At 43.5% G+C, this 27976-nt stretch overlaps 1 protein-coding gene across 15 annotated transcripts in view; it reads left to right on the top strand.

Moving 5' to 3' along the window:
• The window catches only part of fbrsl1 (fibrosin-like 1), a 531917-nt gene that overhangs the window by 384459 nt on the left and 119482 nt on the right, over positions 1-27976 (top strand). For 12 of the 15 annotated variants that reach the window (XM_074669463.1, XM_074669460.1, XM_074669461.1 and 9 more), the window contains one exon: positions 23466-23495. The exons of the other annotated variants lie outside the window; for them this stretch is intronic. In XM_074669463.1, coding sequence (XP_074525564.1) covers positions 23466-23495 — 30 coding nt within the window. The remainder of the gene's footprint in view (positions 1-23465; positions 23496-27976) is intronic. 15 annotated transcript variants of the gene reach the window in all.

Below are 27976 nucleotides of genomic sequence, written 5' to 3'. Positions count from 1 at the left end.
TGTAAAAAATGAGGCATAGAGGGTCAAGGTTGAAAACATCTCACACTCCTACGCAAACAGCCTATTAGAGGCGAGCTTTTGTAGAGGGGTTTAACTTAGCTGTGCTTCTTGTTTTCTGCCTCCCACTCGTCTAATGCTGTGCAGTAAAAGGGGTAACAGCAGAGCTCTGTGATAATCTACTACAGATTTCCTTTGTTGTTCTAATTCAGAGCTTTCAATCGCTCTTTAGAGAATGCATTGAATCATGACCAACAACTCAGATCAGTCTGCCGGATGATGTGTTTTTCTTCCTCAATCTCAGCTGGTTTACTGCCCAACTGCCGAGCTGAATCTTCCATGTGAAGCTTACGTAAGCAGTGCACCCATAACAAATTACACCAGCACCTCCTCTCCACATGACTTATCCTCCCGTGTAGATGGAGATGCAAGACATTCCATAAGTTATTGTGCTGCGTGCCCTTGGAGCCGACGGTGTGTTTACACAACCCGTATTCCTCTCTGCCTCCAGCTTGGCTCTATTCCCAAAGAGAGATTTCCAGGTCACAATCCAGCAGACCACAAGAACACTTTTCTCTATGCCGAGTGTTTGGATGCACTAACTAACAGCCGCTGTCGTGGGAAATTTAGGTTGTAAATCTGTGGACGGTGACCTCATAAAGTGTGCTTGACCTCAAGGATGAGGAGGCTGAATGAGCCACGCACCATTAAGTTCACAGACGGCATCAAGGCTGCTCAAATGGAAAGTAGTCAAAACCAGTGGCTCTTTGAAAAGTCACCAAATCAGTGACCTGAACCAGTGATTCAAAGATGTGTGAATTTAACAGTTGTGCACACATTTAGAGTCATAAAAAAGAAGCATTAGTAGCTTAGATATACAGGGGAAAAATGGGGAGTGTCAAATACAAGTGACTGACCTTTTTACTTGTTGGGTTCATTTCTCCTGTGACGACTGCTTTAACAGTTCAGATGTATTAAATGTGATGCACTTTTGAAACGGTTACTTTCTTTAAACAAAAGCAGAGCTGCACTCAGCGTTTCCTCTGAAGTTTCATCTGTCAGAGCTTCACGACTTCAGTTAAAGCCAGGCCTTAGTCTGCCTTGGCGGTTCTTTTTAAGAGCCCCCACTTAAGATCTCTTTTGTGGCTCCAGATGTTTTGTGTAGCTATTTATTTGGCTTGTGAACAGGCCAACAAAAAGCAGCAGGCATAATGATGGAGAGGCAGAGAACCACAGTGACATTGTTGCAGGGCCTTACAAAAGATAGCTGTATGCTTAATGTGATTTAGAGCCAGGGTTTGGTGCGGGGGGACTTTATCGCCTTTGAGAGGGAGGTTACCAAATTGAAATGCAAATCTTAACATTTTGGAATTCATTAGGGTTGACAGAGCCCTTTGGAACAACAACAACCAAAAATGAATGTGCATTGTTGAAAGGGGGGGAGTTGGGGGAGCGCTCGTTTCTTGCAAATTGTTTCTCTGAAAGGAATGAGAAGAAATGAGTCCGACCTTCTGACTCTGTCATTTTATTGCATTGCCCTCTTTTAAATGTTCCTGTGTATGTTAATGTGGAGACTTCTGTCATCCACAGGCTGCGAGCTGCTAGCATACATATGGAGCAGGTGGATTGTCCCTTGCTGCATTTAAGCTCCGCCATTCGAGAACATCTGCCAGCGAGTCGAGTAACATGCTAACCCCTATAGGTACAAGAAACAGACGTTGGTATTATGAAGACAGTATGATCCATCTTGTAATTATCTGGTATAAATGCAGTCTGCTGCTTCTGTGTCTGGCTCCCAACTAGAACTCTAAGTCACAGAAGAAAAAACTAGAGGCAACTTCAGCTTTTGAGGAATTAAAAAGTTAAGGAGTTTAGATTTCCTTTGAGATGAATGCTGTTAGGAAAAGCTTTTTGTACTTTCTCATTCTTTGACAGTTTTTATCACTCAGTTACTTGACATTCTCCAAAACAAGCCTGTGCACAAGCGACCGAAACACACACTCACACACACACATCTCTTTCTGTCGTATGGCAAGTCCCGATCTGTATCTCCCGCTCACACACTTCCCTGGAGAATTGATTAAAATCAGAGAGAGACAGGCCTTGAACATAGCTGCTTTTGTCTGAACAAACAAAGCCTGCCGGTAATTGGATTCACATTGAGAGAGGTATTTAAAACAGTCTGATAACTAACACAAGCTGCCGGCTTTTTTTTTTTTTTTTTTGCAGGGCATTTTGTGACCCAGTCACCTTTATTGGTCTAGTCCTGCTCTGGCACAGCACAGTTAGGTCATGCGGCTCCCTTATTAACCTAGAGGAACATTGTTACGAGAAATCTGTCCGTCAGAGTGGTCGTTACCTCCTCTTTCTGCTGTGGGTTCCTCCTTTTGGGGCCCTTAAATGCACCATTAACTCACTCCAATTTGACATCTACAATTAGAAGACAGCAGTGTGTTTTGGAAGAAGTACTGCTTCGATATTTTGTTAATGCATCTTAAAGATTAAAGGCCCTGCAGGAGGCAGACGTGACCCATGGGAGAGTAATCCAAGCAGGCCAAATACCACAAGTTACAGATAATTAAACCAGTGGAGGGCTGATTAGAGGCAGCTAGACAAGAAATCAATGAAACATGGCCAGACAAAGTGTGTCTGATTGTTTACATACCTGGGACTGAGAGGGAGAGAGGAAAAGGAAAGAGGGGGAGAAAAATGACTGCCATTTTATGTCTGGGTTTGAGGTGAACAAGATAGAGATCAACTCCAAATGGCTGCAGTCAGAGGGCGCCGGGCTCAGGGGACAACGCAGGCTCGCAATCCATTGCTCACCCAGACATATCCACTCCATTACACTGTCTCAGACCCTGGATTAAATCCCACTACAGCCCTGATTGTCTTTCCACCTCTTCTGCGTCCTGTTGACATTGGCCTCCCTGAGCTGAGGATCCAGCTTGAGCTGGTGGCCTGCAGGGTCCTCGTAGACTTGAGTCAAAAGGTTGCACATGGAGTAGATGTTTTACCAGACTCGGGGAGATCTCTGTCCTCTGTGTGTATTTTTCAAGTCATAAAAGCTGCAGAGGCTCATAATTATCACAGGTATGCTGAGTCACTTTTAGCTTATTTGAGTGTCTTATCTAGGTTTGGCTACACATTACATGTCTGTGTGTTTACATTTTCATGTTTGAGTGTGTGTCCTGGTGGTGTTTACCTTCTGTGTGGATTGAGGGGCAAAGTGAGTTCAGAGTTGTCCTCTTTTCTGCTTGATGGCCGGTATTGACCTGTTAGTGGAAGAGTGCCAAGTTGGTAGCTGATACAGAAACTCAGGCTGTATTCAGACCAGAAAAGTCCTTTGGTCCACTTGTTTGGTCCGGACCAAAAGCAGACTTTATTTTTTTCGTTTAGTGCGGTTCTTATTCAGATTGTACTTTGTGCAAGTGGACTATATTCTGTAAACACATCCACATGTGTGACGATCAGTGCTCTCATTTGACAGCACTGACAAAGGGGGCACACAGAATACAGACCCGGAAATGGAGGTAAACATGTGTGTTTGTGCTCTTATTAGAGCTGCAAAATCATTTTCAGTTTCAGGAGCAGCTCCTTCAAAGAAGGCTTAACAACACAGTTTCAAATTTTGGAACAGCAAAGACGAATGCACGCAGCAAGGAGACGCTATGCTCTGCGTGTCCTGACCCACAACATGCAAGCAACAGCGTGGCTAAACAGAAGACGGAGGATCAGGAATGAACCAAAGAGGGTTAAGTTACGGTGGCTTTACAGACCCAAAAGGTGCATGTATCCTGTAGTTAGTTCAGATGGACCTTGGTTTGTATTCAGACCTGCACCGGAGAACCGCGAACCGCATTAGAGTTCGTTTGGAAGCGGACCGAGACCACCTCAAAAAGTGGGTCTCGGTCCGGTTGTTTGGTCCGCACCAGGGTTTGTTTGTGTCTATTCACAACCCCATGAAAAGTCCGCACCAGCGTGGGAAACGAACCCTGGTCCTTTTAAAGTGGACCAAACAGTCCAGGTCTGAATACGCCCTCATATTCAAAGTAATTTTTTTGTCTGCAGGATAATAAGAGGTTCTTCAGGTACATGACTGTGGCTACAGTTCTACAGTTTCATTTAGCAGATGCTTTTTTCCAAAGCCACGTACAACCCAAGCAAGAATTTAGACAGAAGGGAAAACCTTAGTTATTGCGACAAAGTGATACAAGTAATTTGGCTGCAGGTGCTGCCATTAAGTGGAAGAGGAATTTTTTTTGGTGGATGTTGAATAATGTAGCCATAACTAAGCACAATTAATCGCTGTAACAATATAATTCAACCTTCACCAACATTCAATAACCAGCGCTAAATATTCACAAAGAGCGGCGTCTGAGACCTTCTGGCTCATTCTACCCCTGAGGACAAAGAGGAGAAGGGTCCGATTAAGTGCCGAAGTGTTCCCTGAATAGATGAGTTTTCAGGCATCTATTAAAGTAGAAAGGCACTCTGCAGATCGTATAGAGTAAGGTATTTTATTTCACCATTTGGGATCAACAGAGGAGAAGAGTCTGGCAAGAGATTTTGAGCAGTACTGGGCTGGGAGCACTAGACGTCTTCCACGAGCAGAGCGTAGTGGGTGAGAAGGAGTGTGTGAGAACATGATGGATGAGGGACCACAGGTAGGCTGGAGCCATTCTTATCAATGTTTTGTCAGCCGAAAGAAGAGCTTTAAATTTGATCCGAGCTGCTACTGGAAGCCAGTGAAGAGAGAATTGTTGTGTGTCGTCATCTTCTGCTTAGAGACAGGATGCTGAGACTACCCATCTCTGAGGTGCATGTTGCTTGTTTGTAGATGCACAAAGAGTTATGCTTCCTGGGGATTATAATAGATAACCCTAACAAGTGGATGGCATCAGTCAGAAATTTGCGTCAAAATCAATTCTTAAGCTCATTTGGGCTACCTAACTGTGAACACCATGCAGATAACAAGCAATATCAACATGTCGTCTGCCAGTTCTGCTAATGACCTGGTTCCAAAAATCCCCCAAACCCCCAAAATCAATAAGGTTTGAGCTCAGTGAGTCTGCTAATTAGTCTTCAGGGACCCCTCACATGATGCCATATTTGAATTCTGCAGTCACATCATTTAGACAAAAACCAACATATTTTCCAATAGAGTTTTTGGGTATGTTTAAATTATTATCAATCAGGTGTTCAACGACACAAAGAAGAATTTTGGTGGTCAGTTGAGAGGATGACTTATAATGCAAAGACAACTAGAGTTTGGCTTCGATTTTTCCAAAACAAAAGATGAAGTCATGAAACACAACTTTTGTTACAGTATGATTCATTGAAAGGGAAACAACACAACCTTCACAGCCATCAAACTGAACCAATGCAATGCAGCAACCTTTGGCAGTCAGAAAGCTCATCCCACTGCTACAGTCTCTTTTTTTCTCTACAAGAAGCTGTGGAAACACACCTAAACTTTGTGGCTAGCTGTAAATGATACGGTAATTTGCATTGGTAATCCTTGTTGAAACTGGCAGAGCTAGTGAGCTAACTTATTGGCTAAAGTCCACCAAATCCATGTCCAACACTGGTCCATTGTTTCAAAGAGCCAAAAGAGACAATATGAATGAGGAGAGAGTCGTCATTGGGTTGCAGAGCCTCAGCCAGGTAACACCAGTGATTTGTCTCTGTGCTGTGCAGCCTTTGGTTGTTGACTGACAAGGAAGCCCAGGATTAGAGAGGTGACTTGAGATTTTATATGTTCAAGGTCAGGTCAGAAGAATTACTTTCAGGCAAAGATAGATAAAACATCACAGTCTTTCTTATTTTAGGCTATGTTATGTGAGAGAGGTTTCTCATGCATCAGCAATTGGTTTAAGGGTCGTTTCTGTTCAGAAACATGTTAAAAAAATAACAGCAGTACCGGTTTTGTTAGAAACATCATCACATCTTTTGACCACATAGCAGGAAAGACTCAATAGCAGAATCAATGAGTCAGATCTTTGAGGAGGCTCAATAATGGTATCAACACCAAGAGAAATTGACTACACCCATTCTTTGAGCTAACATGCTAATAGGAACAAATGTTTCTTTACATGATGTGTGGGATCAGGTTGTCCAAGTTGTTGCTTTTCAGACCAATCGGGGCCAAGCTGAGTATGGTATTGTGACTAACAGTCACACAGCAGTGTAATCAAAAAATAAAAAACTTCATACTAAGTGTATGGAAATGTTGTTTCCAACTGTTTCTTTCTTTAATAAGAGAAATGCTGTAATTGTGATTCATTCTTATAGTTTCAGACACCAGAATTAAGTGTGAAAATTTGATCCAGATTTGCCTGTGTTATCAATACTGCTTTAGATATACAACCAAATAAATCCAAATGTGATTATTATGGCCTCAAAGTAAAAAACATCATCAGACACTTCTGTCACTGCAGTCAGGAGGTTTATATGCTCTCACTGCACCCTATACCAGACTGAAACACAACACGATTAATATTTATGCTTCTAATTATTCTATGTGCATTATTAATTGCACCAAAATACCCCTCCAAGAGGATCTCATTAGGGTTGGAAATTAGTCAAAGCAAATAACGTTGAGAGTTGAAAAAGCATTTTTAAACATCCTCCACGTTTCCCCTCTCATTTCGCCCGTGCTGGAGTTCATAAACTGAACTGTGAATGCGTTCGTTCGAATTAGTATTTCCTCAAACTGACTTGACTGGAGAAATTGTGTGTGATTAAATATTAGCTTGAATATAATTAGCATTTATTAGCAAGCTCTGCTATGGCAGATAATGAAAATCTTAATGAAATGCTATGTTGGATTTTCTGTCAGGGGCTGTTGGAGGATTTTACTTGGCTTTCTCATCAGCATGCTTGCACCAGAAATGCAGTATACACATGTACATTTATTTTACTGAGTTGTGATTTGGACAGCTGCTGTAATAGTAACATCTGACTAGGCTCTTTCATGGAGACAGTGTTTGAATCGTTCTGCTGCGCACAACAGCTTACAGTGAGTTTAATCGGCTCCTCAGTCTGGCGGAGCTATTACCAAATCCAACACAGACCATTAGGCCGCATGGGCTTAATTGCACATTAATTGGATAATTAGTCCTGCACTTTGTTTTTCTCCCATTTTCTCAAATCTTCTCCCTCATTTTGGCAAGCGGTCGCCATTCGCTAGTTTCCCTTTTCCCTCGCCATTATGTTCCTCTGCACAGCGAGAGAATACAGAAAGGTGGAGCAGTCATCCCGTGCGTGGCTGGAGGTTTTGCCGCGGGGAGGGGTTTGCTCCACGTGGGTGGGAAGCCAAGGCTGAGAGGATTGATGGAGCCCTGGGTTGTCCTCCTCCTGTGCTGTCATGTTGACCCACAATACATGCTGTGTTTGTGTCTCCGCCAGCATGGAAACCAGGAAGAGGCATGCATAGTTAAATAGGCAACAACTCTCTAGTGTGCAAGGTGCATTATTTATGAACTTTTTAAAGAGATTTTATTCATCCCTTCCTCGTATTTCTCCCCGCCATTATTGTCTGTGCTTTAGGCGTGTGCCGCAGCACTCTCAGATTGCTGCCATTAAACCCGGGGAGCCATCTGATGGAGTTATCAAAGTAAATGTTTGGCACATTTGATAGCGTTTGAAATATCCTCCTGTAATAAAGCTCTCCGGGGAGAAAGAGGGACAGGCTTTTCATGCAAATAGCCAGTTTTCTGATATCACACCGTGTCGAAATATCCACATTTATCTCAGGGCTGTCAACAAACACACAGAGCACCTACTGATATGGAGGTTGATGTTTGGCAAGATGGGAGACGGAGGAAAGTGTTCGCCATATGACACCGAGCCAGGCAGCACTTAATGAAATCATTACAAGCAATGAATCCAGCAAGCTGCACTTTGTGTTTAGTGTGGTTTTACGGTGCATATGGTACACACACGGACGGCAGATAATTAGAAAAGAAGATAGTGATGAAGATATATAATTTCATGTTTCAGTTTTGGGTGGTGTAGTGTAAAAAAATAAGTGTGTTGTGTTTTTAGTTGTTGTTTTGTGGTATGAGAGCAGACTTTGTGGAGCAGGGAGGAAAAGCGAGTGGAGGAATATTTAGTGATAGACTGTGAACTGCTCGCCGTAATGAGGAAAGCATTGTCGTCCTCCTCCAGACCCTGATAGGTCTCCTACTGATTAGACGAGTTAAAGCTCGGCCCTTTATTATTCCCAGAAGGCACGGCGCTTGCTTTTATCTCCCTGCTAATAATAACCATGAAGTATGATCATTCCAAAGTGTTAAAATGCTCCTTATAAACAACGGTCTGTTTTCGTTTTGTTTATTATTCATCTCGTCCAATTACCATTCTAAAGGGGGAGTGTTTCTCGCCAGGCGCTCAGGGAATAGGAGATTAAAAGGCAATGAGGAAACATCTGTGTCTCTGCTTTGCCACAAATCTGCATCTCATTCCTACCACTGGCATCCAAATAGACAGCGCCTACAATACAGGGAGAAAAGTAAAACACTGAGGCGCACTGGGCTAGCAAAGAGAGGGAAGGGTTACCATAGAAACACATACCTCACATGGGTTTATGGGCTGCATCCTATCACATGCTATCAATTACCATAAATCTTCTGGCAGTGAGGGCGGCGGTTAAGGTGCGCCTCAGCGGTGAATGACAATGTGTTGATCTGCACATATCTGGAGAGATGCATGCAGCCGCTTTAAATCAGGAGGAAAATGGCATCAGATTTAGCTGCTGACAATAGAAAGATGGAGAGCGCCTCTAATGCGCTTCCTTTCATAAGCCTGTGTGCAAACACATATTGAAAATCTGTCTGCCTTTCCTGTGAATTCACGTCATTGTGAAGATGAATGATTGCAGAATCAGAATTTAGTGAAAAGCGTAACGTGGCAGCGAGCTGTTCGTTTATGCCTGATAATCTTTGACTGGGTGTCATCATGCTTATTCCATTCACCCGCCGTACAGCTGTCTGCACATTAAAAGCCAGCAGTGAGAATAGTGTCAGAGCACAGCGGTACATCAGTGCAATTTCCACAAATGGCATCTTTTCCCGAGCTCCCATCCTCTCGACCTCTGGCGCGGAGCGACGACGCTGAGAGCTTTATCAGATGTGTTTGAGCAGCTCCCATCAGCGCGACCCCGGTGGGCGGTGCAGATATCGAGTGACCTTTTCTGCATGGCTCCCTGATATTAACGCAATCTCCCCGCCTTATTACCATGGGAACATTTCACAGAGTATTAGACTTAATAAATGACTTTTTCCTTGGCTTCCATCTCTCTTCTGCCTCTGCCATCTCTCTTTCCCCTGTTCTCCCCTGGCCTGCTCCCCTCGTCTTCGCTGCTCCTGAGCCGATAACCCGACCTCCCCAGGGGCTCGGCCTCCATAATCGCGTCAGTTCACGGCCCTCTTATTCCAGCAGAATTGCTTAATTGGTATGTGTTCTACATAACTGTTGGAGTATTAGACTCACAAATGAAGGTTAGAACCTCAGTGCTTGTAATCGACTGAAAGAAATTGATTTGTGCTCAGCTGCCCTTCTGGGACGAGACTTTATGGTTCTCTGAAGAAATGAAGCTTTTATAATTGTGTGTTCCCCTCACTCCCCCCTCGCGCTCTCCTCTCCTGTCCTCCCTCTCCTTTTCTCATTTCCTCCTGCTAACTGCTTTGTTGACATTCATCAAAAGCCAAGACGCTTGCAATTTATATGTGACGTGTCTGGTCTTCCATGTTACTTGGCGTTTGGCTTTCATGCCGTAAGTTTCCCTGGCAGGAGTAGGAGTAGAGTGCTGAGCAGTGAATGTATATAAACTGTATACATCTTCTTCCTCCACAGGGAAATCTAATCAGAGCCGAGGTTTTCCATCAATGGAAATCTGATTGCATTATGTGTGATCATGTTGAAGGCGTGAAGCGGCGTCGTATTAACTAAACCTGACCGACGAGCGTAAATTGTCTTATGATTGATCTTCCCGGATTGTGTGGCGCTTTAAGGCTTTGCATCAATAGCTGAATGTGTGTGATTAACAAGCAGCTTGCAACAGATTTGTGGCGGAGAAGCTAAAGTGGTCAGCAGGGGGAAACGCGATGATGAGGATCTGTTCTAGTTTAAAGGACGACATCAAGAAACATGTCGTCTGAAAATTTTTTCCAATAATTAGCATTTTATTCCTTTCAGTTGCACCATTACTCTAAAAGAAGCTGTATATAATTCTCTCTTCAGCATTTAATTTATGATTTAATAGCTCATGTTGCTCTTTTACTTATAAAATATGTCACCAGCATGTCAGGAGTTGAAAGTAAACTGAATTTAAAGGGAAAAACACCATTTGAAAAGAAAAAAAAAAAAACATCAGTAGTCTTACATCACTGCTGGATTTACCACGGCTTATCCTGCAGGACTGCGTCTCCACCACTGTGTCTTATGCATGACAACTCCCCCTGACTTAGGTGACCGGAGATATTTCACGCTTCTTTCCAGGTGGGCAGACTCAGATGTGCTCAGTGCAAAAGGTTTGCTCGACGCCAAATCACATTTCACGCTTGCACTAATGTCACCCAGCGAGTGAGGAGGAGTGAGAGCTGGCAGGTGGTGTTTACAAATGAGAACACCCCAAACCGCAAGCCGCCCTGACACCAGATGCTGATTTGATTATGGGGTGGCATGTAAGATAGTGTATGAATGTATGGAGCAGGGCGAGGTGACACATATTAAATGGGTTACGTCAAACAAAGTGCTGCAAGTAAGGTCCCTTGCAAAAACATGGAAGAGACAGGTGTGTTTGTGTACTATAGGTTTGTAATACCATGTGTTTTCATATACACTCACTCCTGAAGACTGGTTAAATTTCATATCATCTTTAAGCTCTGTTGGCCTGGAGCAATTTTTGCCTTTCCTTTAAGGATACTTTTTCTCTCTTACAGAGATTTCACAGAGGAAATGTTTTTAAAGCTGACAGCGACTCATAATTACAGCATATTAGTGTTCAAAGCTGCAGTAAAGTAAAACATAACCATCATCAGCTGATTTTTAGGCAAATCTATGATGTCTAATGTTTGATGTGATACGGTGCCTTAGATGTTAAACATGTAGTCAGTTTTCAAAGAGAGCCAGACCTGGATGACACCTCTCACTGCCGTCGTATTCTCTTCACATGAACATCCCTTCTTCTTCAATCCTTTGTAATTGCCAGCAGATGCAAATTGAGCTCTGACAGCCTGTAGCCGCCGTTCCTCTCAAACCCAACCTCCTAATCAACTCAGTGTGATTTAACGGTGCGTCCTCAGCATTAGTATTCCAGAGCCGGATCCCTCTTGGATCCAGGCTAGGATTATCCAAGCTCTTAACATCTTAGCTAAGCTGGTTAACACCTGTTTTTATTGACATCTGAACACCATCCGAGGCGCCTCGTCTTCTGTGGTTTTAAAGGATCTTCTTTTGCTCTCTCCAGCAGGATAGCTGATATGATTCAGCTGCAGCTCACATGAACGACTGCTTTTCCCACCACAATTGTTTCTGGTGGGTCAGCAGCTTCTCTGTGGAGACAGGGCTTAATTTTCATGCTCACAAACAATCTCGCTGCTGTGTAATTTGTAATATGGCTGCATTAGTAGTGAGTCAAGACACTTTGATTCAGATATATATCACTGTTTCAAAGCAGGCCAAATGAACAGTGATGTAATTATATTTCTGCCAGTTCCAAGTCTAGACATGAGCTACATTACACTGTACATGCTTCGCATTATGTGCCAAGGAAAAAGAAAACAGGCTTTCTTTATCCATTCACAAGCCTAATATTTCCATTGGGGCCGACATTTGTGCCAGCTGAACTGATGTAATACTCCATAAAAGAATCCAGCCTGCTGATACACCCTCTGGGGCTGTGGCTAGCTGTGACTGTGCAGACTGGTGGAAATCCTCAGACTTCTCTCTGAGTCTGTTTCATAAGTCTTGCAGGGGTCAGCGGGGGAAACTTTGAAGAATGTTCCAGGATTTGTTTGAATCATGAGGTATGGATCCTCTTAAGCGTGGCTGGCATTAAAGCTGAGCTCTATCAGTGATTCCATTAACCTAAATTCCAAACTAGGCTTCACAACATGACCATGTTAACCCCCCGGATTTCACCAAGCTCTTGATCCCTCACTATTTAGACAGGGAGGAATGAATGGTCATTCACATTTGTCCAGCTACTGGCTGTGTTTCCTGCCCCAGACAGGGAATTAACTGTAATGTGACCCCATGTTTATCTTTGGCCTCCATGTGTCCACATGTTTTCTGCTTATTTTCTGCTCTCCTAACTATAACTGAATCTGATCAGACAATAGAAAGGTTGATGTGAGATGATGAGGTATTTAGGGTGAGCAAGGACAGAATCCCAATCCGCTGATTTTTTTTTTGTACATTTCCTCGATGAACAATAATCATTTCAGGCTAACAGCGCTGGAACGAGCTGAGAAGAGAAAGAAACAAGTGTCTGCCTTCATTAGGACGAAGGGAGGGTGAGCAGGAGAGCATCTGACAAGCCAGTAACGCCTCATTGTCCCTGATCTCAAGTTTCATAAATTTCCACGGCTCTCGTTAAAGGACGTGTCGCTGCTGTCACCGGGCGCTAACTCGTTATCTTCTCGGCGCCGTAAAACGCTGTAATTAACATTCAACAACTGTAACCGATCCAGCATTCTTCCTCTCTAGCTGCTAATTGCCACACTATTGTGCTTGCTCATGAGTGGGCCTTTTGTGTGCACACTTGTGGGGACACATTTGTGGCTCGTCTTGATTGTAAACAGAGGTGAGAAAGCGGTTCACCCAAGCTTAAAGGTTACACATCTTCCTCTCAGTTTCCCCCGCTGGAGTCGTTGAGTTCGTGCCTCAGTCAAAGACACATCTAGAAACGTCCTTTGGAATATTTTTGCATACATCTGGGGATTCAAAACGCCCTCCATCCAAGTCCACAAATGCTTTTAGTGCACTCCTAATGGGTAACGCAACCTGTACTTTCGCCGTTGAGGAATGAATTGGAGGCCCATTTGTCGAGATCACAATTACTGTAATTACAAATTTCAAGTCATGCCTGCCTGTGGTTGTAAAGACTCAGAGGGGGCTATTATTTGGGGGACTGCACTATTCTGGTTATATCCAAGTGTGAGCCCCTGTCTCAAACCATATCCTCCATTGCATCAAACCCGAGCTCCAGTATGGCTGTCACACCGCTTTCCACTTAGAGGAACTGGAGCAAGCAAGGTTTTTTTCCCCTTTGAGGCATCAGATTTTCTTACACCGTTTCCTGTAGAAAGCCAGTGGTGTCAGCTCTGTTTTAGTAGGAGATGTTTTTGTTTTCCCCTCAGCTGCTCCAGCTTGACCTTACAGAAGCAGCAGCCATCACAACAAGACCTTATGAATAATTAGTCCGGGTCAACCGATACTCTCTGTCTGCCCAGCCAGCCTCAGCCAAAAGCCAGTGAACTGTGAGCAGTTTCACCCAGTTGAATCAGTTGCAGCTCTTGTTTTTTTTTAAGCTAAAAGTCCAGATGTAAGTTGATACAAGAGCTACCTTTGCAAAAAGTGCAGGGAAGGAGAGAGGCTGTCAAATTAGCTGCACTGCCAGGACTGTATCTGGAGGCTTCTACGGTGGTCTGTCACAGATATGCAATCACCTGGTGCTTATCTGTACGCTGCTGGCCCGGCATTCACTCTCCGGGGATTACGGAGAATGCCAGGGTTGGGTTTCTGAGAGCCAAGACAGCCCCAGGAGGACAAACAAAACCCAATGGATGCATAGTGTTTCTTGTCCCGGTTTCATGTTCGGGTCAGAGGAGATGGGTGCAGGTGTCTGGAGATTCAGATGTGTTTCAGTGCAATGTGTAAAGAGTTTTATCGTCAGTTAAGTGATCTGCATTGTGTCTCTGGTACTTTATTTTGCTCTTTTTTTGGTGTTTAAAGAGTGTTTTTCTCTGAAAAGAAAACACAAACAAGCCTCTATGACCCCGTAAGTCTAGGAAAATCATCAGAGCTCCTTGACACAGCGTGTTATTCTTAGAAAAAGGCTTATTGTTGTGAAATCCACAGCATGTGATTTGCTTGATTGTTTTGAAATCTTGAGGAATTTGGCATTTTGTTTCCAATTTCCTTCATGAATATTTTGGGTTAGAATTGGGGCAAAATTTGAAACAATAACAGGGAAAGAACATTTGGCTGGGTGCCCTTTTTCATTCATCTAAACTAGTTGAAAGACATACCAAGGAACTAATAGTTTACTAGTGCAACAGTTTTAAGTGATGGTTTTAAGTATTTATTAAAATGTTTAAAGAAATTGTATCTTGCTATTGTGTGTAAATCAAGTCATCAAATCAAAGTTAGAACACTAATTTTGTGTAGAGAACAAAAGCACTAAACAGCTGTGCTGACCTGGGATTACTGTTTGAATCTAAAAACTTCCATATGACACCCACCATTAACTGATCAAACATTTCATTTTGTTGGCGTTAGCAGTGTGCTAATAGTATCCAAATAACATTTGTGTTGTTTATTTGGATCCCCATTGGTCACTACCCAAGTAGCGACAACAAGTCTTGGGGTCCATTTATACTAACATGTATTTAAAATCCACACAAATTAAATCATAAAATGAACTTTCCAAAACGGAGCAGAGAAAAACAAAACAGGAAATAAGTGACAGCAAAGCAACAAGCAAAGTACAAATTCAACAGTGATAATATGAAACCTAATACAAGTCTTGTAATTATTATAATTATTTTCCTACTTAAAAAATTGACACAGCGGAATAACTGAACAAGACAAGCACACGCATAGACATACACTCACACACTTAACATAGAAATTCTACACTTATTATCAACATCGGTATAACAATTCATGAGAGTCCCAGCCACACTTCTGTAATCTTGCTTTAAGACTGGTTATTTCTGATAGGACATCATTCCACATCCTCAGTCTTTGATCCAAAACAGTGTGTTGTCTTGAGTTATTGTTTGAGGGTGGAGGAGTGAAACAACCTTGGGAAGCATGCCTAGTATTGATAACATGACCATTGCTGCTGCTGCTAAAAAATAAATAAATAAAATAAAAAATATTGAACAAGGTATTTGGAGTTTTGGGCATTGGACTATTTCTAACTAAACAAAGCAGAGAACCCACTACCCTCTCTTTCACCTCTGGCAAACCTAAAATGATGCACTTCACCACACAGTTGAACAGTAGTGGTAACTGTTGCAAATTATAAGAGCCTGATATATATGAAAATGTTCAGGTCCTCCTGTCAAACTTGTAAGTCTCAGTGATCAGTAGTGGAGTTCAATTCAAGTTGCGCAACACTGGCATGCTAGTCTAGGAACTGCCTGGATAACCGAGTAATCCTGCTTGGCTCAGTAACCAAGACTAGGGCGTCTGTGGCTCAGTGATAGAGTCTTCGTCTGGTGGTTTGATCTCAGCTCCTGCAGCCACATGCTTACATTTTAATGTCCTTGGTCAATATACTGAACCCCAATGAACAAGATGAGCTAATACTGATTGTCCCTGACTGCAGCAGCCTGTGCCATCAGTGTTTGAATTTGACAAGCAGTGCAAAGTTAAAGTGCTTCGAGTGGTCAAAAAGACCAGAAGAGTTAGATACAAGTGAAAGTCCATTGGGTTGGAGTCTAATGGACAAATCACAGCAGATCCATATCCAGCAGATCTCAGCACCAGATCTGATAAGTTTTAATTCAAGTCGATGTGTTAACTAGAAATGAGTCCACGCCTTGTTTACATACTGGCTGAGTGTCAGATCTGGCAGGTATGAGTTCACTGGGTCAAATTTGAAAGACTTCTATTTATGCTGGATGCCGGGGCAATGCAGAAAAGGAGTTGGGCACTGAAACCACATAAACACATTCAGTTGACTGTTACAATAAAATACCCTTTGATGACACTGAATTGTGTTTACATTTGCTACTACTTTAAACTACCATATCAAGCAGAGCCAGCCCAGAAGTCAACAGGTTTTAGGTTTTTGGAGCCGACTAAGGACAAAATGAATGAGGAAAGGCTCACATTGGGGTAGGAAGAACCAGAACTCCTTGGTCATGTGAACCCAGCTGTCTTGTGGTTTGACCATATGCTGCTTCCTTAGAAATACAGCCATTATTTTGACGCATAATGGAGAACAAGACAAACCGCAATGTAGCAGAGACACAACAAGCATGGATCTGGTTTAAGCCTCGTGTAACTGGTGAACGTTGTTCACAAAATGAGTGACACTTGTTGCACTTTTTCACACTTAACAGAGCAGTTTTTGGTTCTATGGTTTAATTGCTGAGAACTCAAAAGTCAGGCTTATCTTTATTTTTTGGCATGTGACTTTTGCTCATAAACAGCTATTTGTTGGATTAGATATTTAAGTTTGTCAGAAGCTTTAGCCACTCATAGATCTTTCGATATCTCTTTGGAATAAACCTCACCAAACAAAAAAACCTTCTGCCATCGTTACATTTGTCTGTTAGTGTTTGGGTGTTGCAGCTTTCTTACCCTCAAGAAAACTCAAACTGTATTTTCCTTTCACAAGACTAAGCTTCAGTTTGTGTGGGGTTGTGGCTTAACCCCATATATAGATAATCTGCCCTTTTAGCAACTCACAGCATCCTCTGTGGTCTTTCGTGTTTGCACAATAGGCGCATAGGTTGTGGTTTTTCTCACATATTTACAACGGCTCACCACCAACGAAACTGCTGTAGCTGCAGAGTCTGAACTCTCACTGCCCCCCCTCCTCTTCCTGTTTGAGAGCTGTGGAAATTAACGCTCAGAAATATCTCTGACTTCTCACGGAGCCTACACCAGAAAGTGAAACACAGTTAAGTCAAAAATGCGTCACTCATGTTTGTTTCATTGTCACGTCATGTATTCTGATCAAACACATGAAGCTTTTAACTCGGTAATAGCCCTTATTTAAACCAAACCCAGACTACTGAATAACTTTTTTATTTTTCAGGTTGTGATAACTTTTATATCCCCGGGCTTAATCTTGAATCAATATCAGCTGATGTGTGGTAAAGACAGAAAGATTTGTCTTTAACTGGAGTGCTAAATTTCGTGCTTAATTCATTTTCATGCTTATATTGCCTCTAATTCGACCTGCAACATCAACAAGACTATCTGTAGTCTTCACACTGTCCTGATTGGACATGGATCTGGAAAAAAATGATTTATAGCATGATAAATGCTCAGATTGGAAAGATGCTGGCACTTAAGCAAAAAGTCCTTTTAGAAGCACCATGCACAAAGGAGAACTTATTCTCCCCTTAGCTCTACAGAGGGAAAGAAAAACTGAGTGAAAGTGTCATCATACGTCTTTTTTAAATGGGATTGTTAAAGATAGAACTCATTTAATTTGGGCTAATGCGAGGAACACTATCAGCCATTGAGCCAGGGTGTCTTATGACTGACTTGACGTACTTTGCTTGACAGTCTTGTGCTTTTACTCTGCAGTTTAAGAGACGCGGCCAAGTGCAGACAGGGTAATTTGAAAGGCTTCTCCTTTCCCTTTTTTAGTTCATGAACTTCAGCAGCCCACCTCTTTCCCTCCTTCCCTGCATGGCTGTGTTAGTGTCTCCAGAGAGAGTCAAGTCAGGCTGCTGCTTGTGTTTACAGGCTGTTCAATCACTCTCAGAGCTAGTACCAAGCTGATTTCTTTGGAAAGCCTCAATCCCCCCCTCACCACTTACATGCAAGGTATTTATCATATGAAAAATTTAGCACCAGGCGAGTCGCCTGTTTTACTGGCTTAGTCCTGGTTCTGGGACTAGTAAAAGATTGTAATATATGTAGCGCAGTCAAACTGAACATAAAGCTATCCCAGAATACCCTGAGATTTACTCTATGTCACAGGGAAGTGTTTACTTTTAAAACACCACAGCACTGGAGATAACATCTTATAGCTTCAAACTAGTTCTGTGGTAAAAATGAGTCATTGGATTTTATTTGTTTGTTCAATTCACAGAGACACACAGAAAACATTTGTTTACTTAAAACGTTTCCAGATTGTTTGCTGAATTTAAAAAGTGGTTGCATTTTAGTCTGCTAAGCATATGTACCTGCTTGAAACACTGCGTGTGTGTATGTGTGTATGTGATATTGACCTCAAACCTGGCGACAGCCCCTGCTAACAGCTGGTTTCCTGCCAAATTTTCTGCAAGGCTATGAGAAAATTAGCTGAGCTGTGTGTGAGCTTGTAACACCTTAATATAGCATTAAGCAGGGTGACCGAGCTCACTTTAATGGATGACTATGTTGTCCATGTGAGTGCACTTTGCAGCTATAGCTCGAGGTCCTTGTACTAAAGGATAGAGTAGGCTGAAATTCTTGAGCTTGCAACATTTTTTAAACCTAAGTTTGTGCACACCTCTAGTTTAAACACAGGCTACAGGTTGTTATAAGTCAGTGCAGTGCAGGATTTCAAGATTCAAGTTTGCTTTACATCTACAATGCATGCCACTGTAAGCCTGAAAGACAGGTAAGACCCATGTGTGCTTCCTTTAAATTTAAACATTTATATTCATGTCCCAAACCAGGGGTTTATAAAACTTTTCAGCTCTGCAACCACCAACATCAAGGTGCTAGAGACCAGGGTTTCCCAAAAACAAACGAAAAAACCCATAAAATACTGAATTTAGCTGATTGGTATAATATAAACCCTACATCAGCCATACATTTCATTTCCTTCCTTACCTTCCTTGTAATGGCCACAAATAGTCTATGGGTTTTACAGCTCAACATGAATGAAGAGAGGCTTATTACTGGAGTGGGAAGCACCAGAACTCCTCATTCTCGAAACCAGCTGTCTGTCAGTCCTGTAAGGTGTCAAACTGAACAGGCAGTCAATGTGAGTTGATGTATGCAGTCAACACGCAACAAAGCAAAGCCTGACCAGAGATGTATTTGGTGCATTTGTGCCATAATAGTTTCTGTGTGATAAACAGCAGCATGTGATCTTCAATATAACATGATAAGCTTGAAACTGCTGTGAAAACTCAAGCAGAAATCAATCGATCATACAGACTACTCTATCCTTATGCATTTCAGAAGATTATTGCAGAGAAACACAGACACAGCAGTACAGAGCAGTGTAGTGCTCATGACAGCATCAGCCGTTGTAGCAACATAGAATTATAAACCAGGCGCAGTAGGACATGGGATCAAAGCCCCAGCCTTGCCAGTGTGAGAGGAAAAACTCTAACTGAGCCTCAGTGCCCCCAAAACTCAGGAAAGTTTGTGCGCCCAACTCTTATGTGTATTTCTTGTAGAGCATAAATCATTCCTTTAAGTCAACTTCAGATTCCAATAGAAAAAAAGCCGCCCTGACCCTCTGAGCATGGCTGTAAATAAACAACATGCAGGAATGGAGTGTCAGCATGTCTTTAATCACCTCTGCTCTTTCTTCATCTCTTTCAGACTTTGCTTTTTCCTCCCCTCGTCTGCCTCCCTCCGACCTGTCTATTTACCCAGCATCCCCCTCTGTAATGAGGGCCGTTCGTTCATCAGGCGTGTTTAAACTGCAGACAGGATTAACTGGGCTAAAGACTTAATGCACATGCACAGTCACCCCATGCTCTGTTTACCGTTTCCAGGCCGCACATCGACAAGCGGCTCTGTCAGGCTTCCCTCTCGCCTGCTTGTTCTCTGTCTCTCCAGGCTCCCCCCGACCTCCTCCTCCACCTCCTCCTCTTCCTCCTCCTTCTGCGCCCTCATTTCGACTGAATTAATTGAGTTCTCATTTTTGTGAGAAAGCTCACAGGAGGGCTGTGTGAGGAGGGAGAGTAGAGTGATAGAAAGACAGACAGAGACAGTGTGATCAGCACCAGAGGCCTAAGGGGGCACAGCTCTCCCAGAGGTAGGCCGTCACCAGTTTCCTGGGGGACGCTGAGGCCCCACTGCAGTGACTTATATCTTTATCCTCTCAACAGTCACCCCTCAGCACTTCAGGGAACACCCATGGGCTGGTGGTCAGGGTCAGGCAGATGTGATTCCTCACTCCCGAGCCCGAGGGAGGCTGCCACCTAATTTAAGCTCTTTGTGTCTGGAAAAGCAGGAAGTGGAAACACTGAAAGGATGTTTGATAAAATCATGAAAAATTAGCTTCAAAGAAAGGCACAAGACAGAAACTGATTAATACACGTACAGTGCTGATGCTAGCTGGGAAACAAGTCAGCTCAGCAACAACCGCAAATGTCAAAACAGAGACGTGGTTGGTTTGTGTTAAAGTGAAAGTAAGATATGGAAAGTATCACATGTAACCAGCAGTCATCATGTGTGATGAGAGCCCTGAAACGAGACGATCCACTGAACAAATGCAAAAAAAGAAAAAAAACAGGTAGTGAGAGCAGGTTTTATGAGAAACACAAAGTGAGTCTCTTGTGTTATCCTTCACTCTCTTTCAGATGTGTATTTTACTTTGATCTGTCCCTAATTTGTATTTTTGGCTGCTGAACTGTTTATTTAGCTGCACTCTTCTACCTCAGATATGACCAAACATTTATTTTGCCGTACAAAAACAGTTACGATTACAGAGTTATTACCAGTACAAAATCAACAGGCAGAGCTTATTAAATTTTGCCTTATTCTAACTTGTAATGAATCCATGCTGTGCACCTGCAGGTATCGTGTGCACCTGCAGACATGATGTGGACTGCACCTTAGCCTGAACCCTTTCAATTATGAACCATTACAACTTCTCCTCTTTCAATATTCATGCACGGGCAGATCACTCCTTCAGATGTCTTAGGTTGCTGTAAGTTGAGATAAACACTTGCTGAGTTGTAACAGCCAATCGCCCGCCTCCATTCCTCAATGTCACTGCCTTAGCACTCAATAATTCAAAGCTTGGCGGTAATGAGCTCCCCGTAGGCCCCGTCCCCGAGGAGCCTCCCCACTGTGCCTCCCCTGTAATGTAGTTATATCTCATGTCAGCTTTCAAATCAATTACATTTCTATCTGATGGCTATGTAATTGCGCCTGATTGAGTTTTTGGCACGCCAGCCAAGTGTGTGGTTCACAAACTCAAGCCAGTCAAAACAGGAAGCTTCATCAAATGAAACTGTATTTCATCCTGATTGAGGCTGCTCGCATGATAAGCACAAGTGTAATTATGATAATAATAACAATAGCAATCTGTGTTTTCTCAGCTTTGTTGTTTTTCTTTCCTTGCTCTCCAGATGAAGTTTTGCCCCAAGGACTCTGCACGTTTGCTTTCCTCAAGATGCAAAGGCTGATTTGATTGTTTGTAGCATGTGCAATTTAGCAGAATGAATGCAAACCATAATGCTTTTGTGTAAGTGCAAGCGTCTGGATTTTCACTTGGTTTGAGACTCCGTAGGACTAAACTTTGTGACCACAGCCTTTGTGATCTTTACATGTTGTGCTCAGATTCTGCTAGATGTCAGATATATACCACTGCCAACAAGAAGTCGTACAGCCTTTGGCATCATGCCCAGAAATAACAAGCTAACCTCTTACATACAGCAGCGAACTGACAGATAAGGTCAGAGCAGTACTGTTGTAAGTGTCAGATGTTTCAGAGCAGAATGAGACGATGTACAGATAGACAGATGAATGGATGGATGGATGGACCGGACAATGGATGGGTGAAAAGACGTATGAATGCCCGCATGGATGGATGGAGGGGTGGAAATACGGATGAATAGGTGGATCAACAGAAAGTATGCCTGGATGGACAGAGGGAATCCTCTAATGGAGTGGTATTGAGATAGATGAGGGGGAGGATGCTGTGGTTAGGTGCATCAGCAACTAAATAGAGATGAATTGTGGCCGCTGTCAGCAGCACTAAGTATAACAGACATAGTAAAGCAGCCTGGCTCATCCATAATCAGCAGACGCAGATTGTCTTCATGCCAAAGGAGAGCTTCTCTAGAAATGAAGCACTGAGAGCATCCACCAATCTGTCTTTCTATCCTCACTTCATCTCCCCTTTTCTTTTTATATCTCCTTACTCCTGGTGTTCTTGCCCTTTAAATCTCTTCACTTGTACTTTTCTCTGCTCATTTCTCTTCTTAAGGTCTCACGTCTCTCTGTCTGTCTCTCCTTCTCTCTCTGTCTCTCTCCGGCGCTGTCTTTTGTGTTAACCGTCTTCCTCTTTTTTTTTTTTTTTCATGCAGTTGGGGAGCCACTGGGTGCACATCTACAATCTTGCCTTTCATTTCATGGCTTCTGGAAATGGATGTTTTACTGCCTTCATTAAGGCATGCGGCAGTCAGCACCGTGTTTTCCCTCTGAAGTTTAGCTCCATGAACCTCGCCATTAGAGGACATTATGGCCCCAGATTTCAGGGCACAGTGGAACACTGTATAATTTGATTAGTGTTATTAATCAAGTGGAATACCGCTCCTTTCACCCCTGTTTCCCTCCCCTCCTCCCCCTGTCTGCCATTTCACTTCTGCTTTCAAACCCTTCAGACATTCCCTCCTCCTCCTTCTCCCTTTATCTGTCCTCCTCTCCATCGCCTCCACTACAACGCACACACTGAACGTGACAAAAAGCCTTCTGCCTTCCCTTTTAAAAACAATGATTTACCACTTGTTTTTTCTCCCCTTCTAACCCCTGCTCCCCCTCCTCTTCTCAGCCCAGGACATAAATCAATTGAGATGAAAGTTCCATAATTGTGCTTGCTGGGAGGGATTTGAGCAAAATTGCGCTATGAATTTTTTAAAGGGAATTTTTACTAGCTGTTCAGCGAGACTTTGGAGGCGAAGGAAGGTGAGGCCACAAGGATTTATGGGCCTGGATTCTTCATTACTGAAGTAATTTTCCTGCAAATGATAGTGCAGCACCCTGGAGGGGGGAGCGCTGCCCGCCTGGGAGAGTACAAACCTGCTTAATCTCTCGTGGAGAGAGAGCAGCTCAGAGCACTAATATCATCTGTAAGCGACTGAGGCTCCATTTGTTCACATCTTAACCGCAGCTAGTGTATTTGTGATTCATAGTAATTGATTGCTCAGATTCGTTCCAAGTGCAGCTATATGAGCTGATTTCATTACGCAGGAAGGTTTTTATAGAACTGCTAGAAAATATGCACCGGGGTCATTTTTATGATGCAATGTTTCTGAAAACTGTGTACGTTTTGGCAGACATTTTAAGCTTTTAGTGTGATTAATTTTACCACAAAGGTTTAAAGATACATTAGCTGTGCATGTGAGCTGCAGTAGCTGGGAAATGATCAGGCCAGACGTCACATGGTCTATTTTCTCTTTCTGTGGTTGACACCTTGTCATCTGTTTGCAGTGTGCATGTCCGCCCTTGTGACTAAGATCTGCTTTGCAAAGCTGTCATGTTGTTTCTCCAGTAAGGGTCTCCACCTGTCTCTCTGTCTTTGGTCTTTCCTCCTTCCTCATTTCAACCTTCCTCAGTCCAATATGGCTGACGTTCTGTCTCCATCTCTTTAGGTGCAGCCAGCAGCAGTGGCCCTCCTCAAGGTTAGTGCGTCCACGATGCCAGGTCTCATTCTTTATCCTGCCTGCCGTCCACTCAATTTTACAGCTCAGTAGCTTGAGAAGCAGAGGGGGTAAATCTGCTGCAAGAGGGAAAAAGACAGGGAGGGAGAAAGAGGGAGGTGTTGGGTGGGAGGAAGAGGGGAGAGGAAGGAGACACAAAATTATTGTGCACCCTGTCAGCAGTTGAAGTGGATCTCATTCCCCACACACTAACAACTCAGGACAATTAGTCACTTCTCACTAGGCCAGACCTGAGACTCACTTGAGGGCCCAAAAAGGCAGCGAGCGAAGGACCCACTAGCATGGCTGAGCAAAGCGATTCAATGAATAGAGAGGCAACTTGGAGATGAAATGGCTCTGAGCTCTGCTGAATGGCTCCTTGGGGCTTTTTATGCAACAATGAGATAGAAATAGGAGTAAGGAAATTTGGATTAATGAACTGTGAAGTCATAAAGATCCTCTCAGAATACTGCACCATGAAAAAATCACTGAATATGAGTTATAATTCGTTTTACGAGCATGTGTTAAACTGATGAAAATGGTCACACTTTTCCAAATATAATAAAACAAAGTTGATGTCTGTAATCATCCTAAATTTGATTCATCTGATAAATAATGTGTCACATTTTCTAACAATGATCCAGATAAACACAGACCACAGTGTCAGGAGTCCATTATGTTCCACCCAATAGGAGATCCATGGTAGTTTGCAGCTAAAGATGAGCACTGAAGCCTCTGCCAGCACATGCTCCTGAACAAAAGTGAAGCATGACTAAGGTGGGTGGTGCGTGGAGGATCAGGGAGTGGAAAGAGAGAAAAGTTTGTCCTCGGCCCTCTGCAGAGACGCAGCGTGACCAATTGAGGTGAAGGGGATGAATGAGGCCATTCAGTGGCTCTAATGAAAGAGTTCCTGCTGGGCCTTGAATGAGGGTGGGCCTATCTGCAGCACATAGGCGTGCACAAACCAGTGACCTCGAAAATTACCCAGGAAGCACTTTGGGACAGTCGCCCCAGCAACAGGCTGGGGTGCACATAGTAACCAGCCGCTTCAATCAGTGCCTGGCAGCTTCTTAAACAGAGCAAAGATTTTCCTTCTATTGAAAGGGCTCTGTGTGAAATCAACTTCGGGGGACACCCCTCAGTGTTCCTACAGGGTGAAGCTGCCAAGAGTTGTCCCATGTGAAAACGTCCAGGAGCTCTCAGCTGCTTTGAGAGGTGTGGGATGGTACCCTCAGGACTTTTCCCCTGAGAGCACAAAGACCCGTTTGTCTTACATATGTATGTGAATGTGCTGCCTGGGTGTATACACGGCGCTGTGTGTAGGTTAATTAGGTTCAGGGACGTATGTAGGCAGGTTTAGGAGGCTGTGAAACAGATCCAATTACAAAGATTCCAGATAAGAAGAGATTCCTTCAACAATCCCTCGGGACTGGACATTAAGTTTACAAGTACCTTCAAGGATCTGCTTCTCCGGATCTCATCTATGTTATTCTGTTTAATGTATTCAGTCTTGATGAGCCAGAGGTACGCAGGTCATTGAAGCTCCATTCCTGTCTCCGTTCCCTCACGGAACTTTTGACAGCGTGAAATGACAATCCGCCCCTGCACGCATCTCCCACGTCAAAAAGTAATGAGATTGTGCTGCTGGAAATATCACTACAAAGCATCAGACCTGCACTCGGGTCTGACTGCACCTTCAAACGGCGCTGCCTGCCAGCTCGCCTGCCTCGCCTGCCTGCTGAAAAAGAAACGAACAAAAACAATCAGAATCAGAGACAGAGAAACGGCAAGGGAAGCTCCCCACGCTGAGACAAACGAACACGCCGGGGTCTTTCATCCTGAGAGTGATTAGCCATCCGAAACGTTTTAAAACCTCGCTTTGAGTGCGTTCCTCAAACGGAAGAGTTCCATCGAGGAGTGGTGGTGAGATGTTTCTCAGTGGGAAGCGCCAGTGATCTAGTCTCTAATTGTGGCGCCGCTGACAAGGATGGTGTGGCTGGGAGCTTTTTAAGCGGGGCTTTTTGCTTCACTCTTGTTCCCTTCCTGTCAGATCCACCACCAAAGGCACCAGGAACAAAAAGGGCCCTCAGATTTCTCCTCTTACATCCATCTGCCGACTGCTTTGTGCATGAATATAGGCCTAATTTAACACACTAATAGGCCCTGATACTGCCCTAATGTGACCAGAACTATAGTAGGGGTTGTGTATATGTTTGGTTGCAATCGTGTGATATACTATAATGTATTTTCAGTTCATATAATTGCTACCTGCCTTGCTTCCTTGTTTTCCCATTGATGGCAGTGTCTCTGCGTCAGAGGGGATGCAAGGAGTCTGACACATTGGCAACAGTGTTAGCCGTCTTATGCGGTAAAGCAGGAACAAAGTCGTGTTCAGTGTCTTTGAGAGGCGTTCTGTAGCGTGGGTAGCTTTCAGTATTTGGCAAAGAAAACTTTCGGGATCATGTTCAGAAGCCAGGTTGTCGAAGGTTTGAGGAATCCAAGTGAGGCTGTTTGAAGAATCAAAGAATCAGCGACAGTGGTAAGGGGGGGAGAGAGGAGAAGGGGGGGGCGGAGTGAAACCCGAGCTCATAAAAATCAGTATTATAACAACATTAATTGATGCTGCTGAGTGCCATATGTGACGCCATATGGAAAAGCTGCCCCAGAGGCCTGCTATAATAGACAGCCCGCAGCGGTGCGCACAACTTGGCACATTTACAAACAAGGGACGTCCCATTAATATCAGCCACGCAGACAGAACAAGAGACAGCAGGAGAGGGAGTGGGAGGGTGTTGGTGGGAGTGGGCCAGAAAATAAAGAAGGAACAGTTACCTCACGTTTGTTTTGGTGCTATCCTCAGTCCATTTGATTCATTTACTGATTTTTGTATTATATCCATTGACAGCATACCATCATTTTTAACAGTTGTAGACATTTTCCCTATGTGCATATCATTATATGTTTACAATCCCAGCCCCGCCTGTACCGCCATCACTCCTTAATTACAGTAATAACTGGCCCCTCCCTTCTGGGTCGGTCAGACCGCCCTCTGTCCACCCAACTGTCACTCCTATCACAGATGCCCAGTAGTCCTGTAATCAGACACACACACACACACACACACACAGACACACACACACAGACACACACACACACACACACACACACACACACACACACACACACTAACACACACACACACACACACACACACACACACACACACACACACACACACACACACACACACTTCAGCAGGTGAGGTGATTCATGGCACCTCGACAAAGGCGGCGTGAATGAGCTCTGTTTAACCTCTTCCGTGCCTAATCACAGGGCAGCCGTTATTTACTGCTGCTGTCCTCTGCCTGCGCCGCTCAGCTGTTCACAGAGATGTGTCTCTTCATACAGACTGTGCTGATATCTACTAGACATAAAACCCCTCAAATGTGAGTTAAAATGCAGAAAAAATGTATTAATTTCACACTGATTTGATGTAGATTAATGTGAATCATTCATATCTTGTGAGTAGTTTTGGGCTGTGAGTGGATGAGATGTACTAATAATACTGTAGTTTTCTTTTAGTCCCAACATTTCTGTTTCTAAAGAATTGAACCTATGATGTTAATTAAAATCTTAAGACAGTCATTAGTAAACAGTCATTCTTTGGATCCTAATGCTCTTAAGGCTGATGCTAAAAGATTTTGAAATCCTGTAAAACTGGTATTGAAAATGTGAAACTACACACATGCACATGTTTAAACAAGCTCCCCACTTTCAGAAGCTCTAAACCTTGTTTCAGTGGTCACTGGTTCATCTCCCAGCCTCCAACAAGTCATGCATGTCTGCCCCCATTCACTTCTCCCAGCACTTCCTGACTGGCTTCAGCTGTCAAATCCAATAAAGGTCACCAGTTTAAATCCCGGTTTGAGCAAGGTGGGCCTTTCCATGTAGAGTTTGCATGTTGTCCTGCATGAGTGGTGTCCCCAGCTTCCTCCCACAGCCCAAAAACATGCTCATCAGGTTAATTGATGATTGTAAATTGCCTGTAGGTTTAAGTGTGTGTGTGAGAGGTTGTCTGTCTCTGTGTCAGCCTGACTGGCGACCAATCCAGAGTACACCCCACCTCCTACCCAGAGGCAGCTGGCCCCAGCCACCAGCCACCCTGAATAGAATAAGTGGTAGAAAATGACTGAATAACCAAAAACAGAAGAAGAAGCTTGAAGAGTTTGACTTTGTAGATAGTGGAATGAAATAAGATGGCCAACAAATCACACAACGCTCTAATAAACATGGTGGATGATGGGATGGTTGAAAAGCTCAATATAGCTTTCTTGCTGAATGGTTCATTCATCGTGGTAGCTCTTCAGCTTCTCTAGTCATAACTTAGTGTGTGGAAGTCTGTCTTTACATGTGTGAACAACAAAGCAACATATCAACATGTTGATGCTCCATTTCTGACCTCC

This window comes from Halichoeres trimaculatus, unplaced genomic scaffold (assembly GCF_033239565.1).
Source record: "Halichoeres trimaculatus isolate MK-OKI-2021-1 unplaced genomic scaffold, fHalTri1.1 fHalTri1_scaffold_5, whole genome shotgun sequence".
NCBI classification, from domain to species: domain Eukaryota; kingdom Metazoa; phylum Chordata; class Actinopteri; order Labriformes; family Labridae; genus Halichoeres; species Halichoeres trimaculatus.
This window is presented reverse-complemented; position numbering and strand designations above follow the sequence as displayed.